General features: G+C 38.9%; 1 protein-coding gene across 3 annotated transcripts in view; it reads right to left on the minus strand.

Moving 5' to 3' along the window:
- Positions 1–7204, minus strand: part of LOC103473668 (sodium/glucose cotransporter 1-like) — a 38124-nt gene that overhangs the window by 23193 nt on the left and 7727 nt on the right. The window contains exons 13-15 of one of the 3 annotated variants that reach the window (XM_008424072.2): positions 6233–6448; positions 3517–3631; positions 2809–3412 (exon numbers count right to left, since the gene is read on the minus strand). The exons of the other annotated variants lie outside the window; for them this stretch is intronic. Of the exons in view, the coding sequence (XP_008422294.1) occupies positions 3195–3412; positions 3517–3631; positions 6233–6448 (549 nt within the window). The 3' untranslated portion in view covers positions 2809–3194. Of the gene's footprint in view, positions 1–2808; positions 3413–3516; positions 3632–6232; positions 6449–7204 lie in introns of those variants that run through there. 3 annotated transcript variants of the gene reach the window in all.

Below are 7204 nucleotides of genomic sequence, written 5' to 3' on the forward strand. Positions count from 1 at the left end.
ATATTGACATTTTGTACATGCAACTCTTCATATTGTAACAGTGAATATGAAGTGAAATGTTTCCCAAATATTATTGCTTCTTTCAGAATAAGGATTATTTTCTGTATTCCGGCTATAAGAATGCTTGTGGATTAGTTTGTAAACCACTTTGAAGTTTTCTACAACTTCTTTAAATTTAACACCATAGTGTTGTGGCTGTTCAGGTGTATTTTTGAAGTGGACATGTTAAGTGCAATTTGAAATAAGAAATGTAAAATGTGATAAAAATAAATTTTTGTGTTTATTTGATTCCTATTCAAGAGACTTTGATAAGAATGACTATATATGTAATATAGGCGGCTGCAGAGTATCTTTGTTTCCATTTTTGGTTGGTGGTGTGCCTCGTAATTTTTTCAATTAAAACAATGTACCTTGGCTCAAAAAAGGTTGAAAAACACTGAGCTAGAGCATTTTTACGGACTAACTTAACATGAGTGGAGCTCCATGGAGCAGCAAAGCAAAAAGGAAGGAAAAAAGAGAGTAAGCAAAAGCCAAACTTTCAGGCCCGCCAGAACTGCTAGCCCAACGAAGGAGCCGGACTAGTTACAGGTAGCAACTTTAACATTATTCACAATGTGTGACTTAAATCTATACTGATTGTAAATTGTAGCAGCCCAGCCCAGTTTACATCCTCTTTTTCTGTTTCGGTGGTACAGCGGTGATGTCAGGGACTCAAAGCTGACATCAGCTTTGAGTAGTGGGGATTTTGGCAGTTCGGGTTGAGCGCGTGCGAGCCAAGACAGCAGTATGGCGTTTATAGTTGAGGTTCACATTGGAGCCGCCTGCAAGAGCATCTAGTTTGTGGGAATGCAACTTGGCGTGCGCAATCCGCGCCGAGTTACAAACATCCAGAGGTGCAAAAGGCGCTGCGACACGCTGTACGTGCGGTGCGGCTGCGTGTTCGGTTCATTGCGTCAACAATATACCTAACTTCAGCAGTTAGCTGCTCCAGGCTCTGAGTTGAAATTGATAAGGTCTCAAAATAATCCGATCGCTCTTCGTGGTTCTGAACAGCTTTGACTTTGTGTTATTTCATCATTAGTGACCAGTAGCCTGATGTTTCTGTTGTTCTCTTGGTTTGTTATACTTCATGTCTGATGGATTTCAGAATGACGTAGTCGCTCTCTGTGGTTGTGAAACTTGTTAGCTCCACTGTTGCAGGCATGTCTATGTTGTAAAGTTATATTATCATGAGCTTTATTATTTGTATATAAAGGGCCCTGTCATTAGCCCCACGCCCCCGGCCGACTCTGACTTGTTCCGCTAGTGCCTTGAATTGTTATAAAAATGCTGTAATTATTACCGTATTTTCCGCACTATAAGGCACACCTTCAATGAATGGCCTATTTTTAAACGTCTTTTATATATAAGCGGCACCACATTATAAGGCGCATAGAATAGACGCTTCAGTTTGGGTTGCCAGTTTGTTCCGTACTCTATTATTACACATCCACATTTATAAAGAAGTGGCCCCCGAGTACTTTATATAGTAAGCTGCCCCAGTCATATTTTCACTCACGGTGTTGGTGTTGCGATATTTTGCCCAACTGCTTTCTGGGTAACACAGACCAAGCGACACGCTGCCGCCGCAGTCTCTGTCTCTCTTCCCCCGTCCCTCCCCCCCTGGCTTTAAATGTATTATCAAACTTTATTAACAAACCAGCGTTCTGACAACTATCCCAGTATGCACCGCGCACTTCTTCTTGTACGGGCGAAAATGAAGTCGGCGACTGCTTACCGTAGTTGCTAGACCTGTTGTGGCTCAATATTGGTCCATATATAAGGTGCACCGGATTATAAGGCGCACTATTGGCTTTTGAGGAAATTGAAGGTTTTTAGGTGCGCCTTATAGTATAAATACGGTACTGACCTTTGACTTGCTAATTCTTAGACAACACAATCTGATTGATAGTCTTATCAGCTCTGCAGTCATGTACAGTTCCTGGATCAGGAGGTGTTGATTGAGGAAATCCTATGGAATAGCGTGACCGCTGCCAAGGCTATAATAATAAAGCATTTAATAACAGCATGATGGTTGCATTGAATAAATGTACAGAGTTAGCTAAAAAAAAAAAACAAGATATTGCTGTAAATGTTATTTTAATAAACATAAAATATCATTTAGGCAATTAAAAAGGAGGCAATTAGGCACTTATGTTTCTTTGGTGAATAAATGCATTTGTGGTATGACAGTTGGGCAAAAATTAAAAATGCAAAAGAGAAAACAGTGAAAATCTATTTTACATTTTTTTTAACTTAAGTCATTTTACCCCACTAGGTGGAAGCAAAGAGAGTGTCTGAGTGCTCTCTAACTGAGATGGCTTTATTCATTAACACCTAAAACAACACACACAGTTAGGTGTATGCAAGTTAGAAGTGACAGCACTTGTGGACTTTGAGCACACATTATGAGAAAACCCAGCTGAGGTCGATGAATGAGGTAGCACACATACATTCTGAGGGAATTTACAACCATCTTGTTTGTCCTTTACTGGTTAAATATTACTAACTTCCTCCAGGTAAACAGTTTTTGTCATGTTGTCCCTCTTTCATAATGACTTAATGTAGCATCTGGTGATATAAACAGCAATTGTCTGTAAACTTAAGAAAATAAAAAGTTTATGTTTTCAGTCACAAAAGACAAGGAGCTGCAGATAAAACAAATTATCGTCTAATGTATGTGTGCAGTATCACAATGAAAATTTGCCAAACAATACATTTTCTAACTTCTTGGGATAATAAAAAGAAGCCAATTTGAAGCTACATATATAAGATGTTCTCAATTACAGAGATACTCTCTTTGCACCACAACAAAAAGAGACCGTTCAGGTCATAACAGGAATATGTACAAATATGACAAGACGATATGGAAGTCAGAACAAATATGTGAGAATTTGGACTTCCTAACAAGTTTGATGCATTAATATGTTACACTGCCGTTTACTGGTTCACTCCAGGTGACAAATACCAGGAAAAAGTTAACTTAAAAGAAAGGTTCGTTGAGAAAAGTACATGTTTTGTCCTATGTGAGATCAGTTGGCACAATACAGGAAGAATGATGGCACACAGGATCAGCGTTAATGGTTTTGTTATAATTTAAATCCATGCAAAATAAATTACAGCATCCAGGACCACTTAATGTTGATGGGGTTTGGCTAACCAAAGTATCCGTGAAAGAACACAGCAACACACAGGAGGATGATGGCATTTGCATTGACAATGTTCCTCCAGAGAGGCTTCTCTGTTGTATCTGTTAGCTGCTTTTTCAGTTCTGCTTCCTCCTCTGGAGTAAGTTTTGGTGCTTTTTTGTTCTGCTCCAGTCCGCAGAAGCACATTAGCGCTTTCTTGAAGAAATTTGGGTTTTTCTCAGGTTCTGGATGGAATAAAGGCAAAGAGATTTTTATATCAATATAAAGTCATGTAAAATCTCCAACTATCTTTAAAGATAGAAGTGTAAACTGTATGTGTTCTATATACCTTCTGCATCCATTTCACTGTTGTCGTCGTCATCATGATCCTCAATCCAATCGTCCGGATCAATGTCCTCTCTTTCCTCTGTATGGTTCCTCAGACTCCAGCACAATCGGTACAGCTGGGAAAATAACATAATGCATTATGTGAGAAAACTGTTCAGAACTCAGAAAAATGTCCAACTATTGCAGCACAAATCATGGATGTTTTATAGGTTTAAAGCAGCAGAATGTAACTTTTATAAAACAGCATGATTTTTACTCTCACCTTTTGATCGCTAGAGTTAGGCTCCAGCACCCCCCATAACCCCACAAGGATAAAAATTAGGGTTCTATAAATAAATCGATTCTGCGATATATATCGATATTTTCCGCCCTCGGAAAGTATCGATTTTTCATCCGCGAGTATCGATCCGTTAAACCATAGAGGTCCATAACGTTATAGCTCTTTTTAACGTCTAGTTTGTTACGGCGTAGCAGCAAGGCTCCGCCTCCCTCAGTCTCACTTGAGCTTAAAGTGCACATTAAAAACTACACACCAGTTTTTAAATTGTGTTAATAAGCCAAGTATAACAGGAGTTATGCTAAAATTAGTAAACCATATTTTTCCGAATGTCAGAGAAATGTCAAAAGCGCCGCCATTCCCCGGTTTTTCCGATTATGTGAGAGGGAATGAGCTTCCAAACGTACAAAACGAAACAAAACATTAGATTCCTGTGTTTTTTGGAAATGTAAAATCTTCAATAAATATATTTTTTTGCTGAGAAACGAAGTAAAGCTGCGCAAGTAACCGTGAAAGAGAAGCGGAACGGAACGGAGAAGCGGAAAGGAGTAGCGGCGCGAATGGAGCAGCTGCAAAAGCAGTGAGATCGCGAAATTAATGCAAATTTCGACTGGTAGCATTCACTTCGTAATTAGTTTTCAGCTTAGCGGTTTCTGTTCTGTATATAAAGGATTACCTGAAGAATGAACATGGGTTGACAATATCTGAAGAGGGCGCGCAGCGGCGCTGTGTTTTGAGCAGGAAGACGAAGAGGGAAAAAACCCTAGTCGGAATCCGCGGCGCAGTGACGATTTCCATGATAACAATGGCTGATCGCTAATTTTTATTAGCAACAGACAAAGAGTATCAGAGACTGGGAGAACTATGAGATCCTGGCAGTCTGAGAGGCAGCTACTCAGAGATGCAAGCAGGGGAATAACGGCGCTGTGTAGTTGCAGGGAGAAAAACCTTTTTCCCCATAGTCCAAAAGACTGCATTTGTCCAGTCTTTTGTCCAAAATAAAAAACATAAATGCAATCAATCATTTGCATATTGAGAGTCTACAGAGGCTGATAATCTCCCCACTCTGATCTTGGATTACCGTTTAAATTTTTGAATTTTATGTCAAATCCACATGAATTAAATGACAGAAACTAATTCTCTCACTGCATCTTTGATTCATTTTGTCCAGCTGTAGACTGTTCGACTGTCCAATCAGATTCAGGTATTGTGTAATTGGTGCTTTTAATCTGTTTTCAGTTAACTAAATTCAAGTCTATGGAACACAAAATGTCACTAAAATCACTCTGTCCTTCTAAAATCTTTCAGAAAATCGTAAAAATGCAGAGAATTGTGTCGAATTGTATCGCTCAACAAATATCGTGATACATATTGTATCGTGACCAGAATATCATATATCGTATCATGAAATGATTATATCACTACACCCCTAATAAACATATTGGATCATGAATGAATAGATGGATGTTTTTTTACATATTTGTTAAAACTATCATTATGTTGTGACAATATAGTACGAAACAGATATGTGAAAAAAGATCGAGTTCCTCTTTCTTCTCCCTAAGGACCTACTGTCATCTGAACAAATACTCTGCTCCGTCAGAAGGAACCTCTCAGAGCAGAGAGGAGGATCTTAGTGCTGTCAATCACCTCATGTACGGCCCCTCACACACTCAACCCTTTCTCACTGATGCACTAAAGCTGGTTCTCCACAACAGAAGCTGCACGAATGCCCAGGCTAGGTAGCATAGCCATCGATGATGGCAGATAAATGGTTTTCATAGAACATGAAGCTGTTGCACATTAAGCACCATGTACATGAGGATGATTGACAGAGCTTAGCTCCTCCTCTTAGCTCTGATTGGTTGTTTCCGACTGGAAGAGGTACATTTCTGCAGATGACAAAAGGAGCTTGATCTTTTCACAGATTGCCTGTCTCATACTGTCGCAACATGGTGACAGTTTTAGCAAATATATAAAAAACATACAGTACTTTTATAAAACTTTAGTGCAGCCTTGAGTGAAAAAAGTCAAAGTAAGTGAAGTGAGTTTCAGCAACTGGAGATTGCTTAAATTGAAATAAACATAAATTCTTCTGCTACAAGTGCATTTTGTTCTTTGATTGGTGTAATAAAGTCAAGCTTGAAGCTCAAAGAGATGCTATAAATTACAAACAAAATCTTCAAAGAACTGTTTTCTTAGCTGCTAACTTCTTCACCATCTTCACTCAGAAACTGCATACTAAGATTTTATGTTACTCAGTCTTTAACATCCCAAAGTACCTGCAACTTTAATAAGAATTTGGATATAATATAATCATGAGCAGAAAAAATGTAAAAGAGTTTGTGCAGGAAGTTCATAGTGTATAGTCTTCCTGTGAACAATTTCTGATTTGGAAAGTTACATATTAAGCTACTCWTATCACAAAACTGTCACGTACATGCTTGTCATCGATGGGCTTGGTCATTAGGGAGATTCCAAGTATGAGGATGCAAGAGACAGTGAACAGGATCATCCCAAAGTAGAGGTAGTGCACTCCACAGATGATGGTAGGACAGTCACTCGGGCTAACACAGCTCCCTGTCCCGTAGATAAACTCTGTAATCATCCTGGATAATCCTATTACTAAACCAATTGTGAGTCCGAAAAAGGCACCCTGTAAAAAGAAGAAAGTAGGAAAGAAAGAAGGATAAAAACACCCTATTAAAACAACAATCCACCAACTGACGTTTAGCTTAAATCAATTCAAGTCAGTTATCTGGAATGGCTGCAGCAATAAATGTGGCTTGACACAGAAGCTAAAACAGGTAAGACATCTTTCTCTGTCAAAAGATAACAAAAATCCTCCTTCAACATAACCCTCCCAGATAATGTTACATCATCTTTGGTTGATGTGACAGAAACTAAAAATATGTGTTCTTTATGACAAAACAGAGATGTGTTCTTATAAATTACAGCATCCACAAAGTATATTTGGGTTGTGTTTCATCGTCATTTCTGGATCCACAGCCTTAAAACTGAGTAAATAACAAACCCATAGGGCCTATAGTTTGTTACCTGATGGTCACTTTGGAAAGAAATCTACCATATTTTTTTATTCTTCTATAAGAAAAGGCTAAAAAGAGTGATTCATTGGTTTTCTCTCTTAATGACGAGAACCACTACCCAGGTCTGTTACACCACAGCTACAATCCTTCTCATCTCTTCAACATTAAACAGGCATTTCAACCATTGCAGGTCCATGATGTGCAGAGCCTTTCCAATAAGAAGCTTTTAAGAATCTCAGTCATGGTGACGGACTGTTCTTCTCCAAGTCATAAGAGGCCTTCTTTGTGCAGATGACTGAACTTTTTCTATCCCGTGGTAAAATCCTCAGTTCAGGTCTGTCTGCCCCCAAACCAGATAGCCTCTG

This window comes from Poecilia reticulata, linkage group LG12 (genome assembly GCF_000633615.1).
Source record: "Poecilia reticulata strain Guanapo linkage group LG12, Guppy_female_1.0+MT, whole genome shotgun sequence".
Classification (NCBI taxonomy): domain Eukaryota; kingdom Metazoa; phylum Chordata; class Actinopteri; order Cyprinodontiformes; family Poeciliidae; genus Poecilia; species Poecilia reticulata.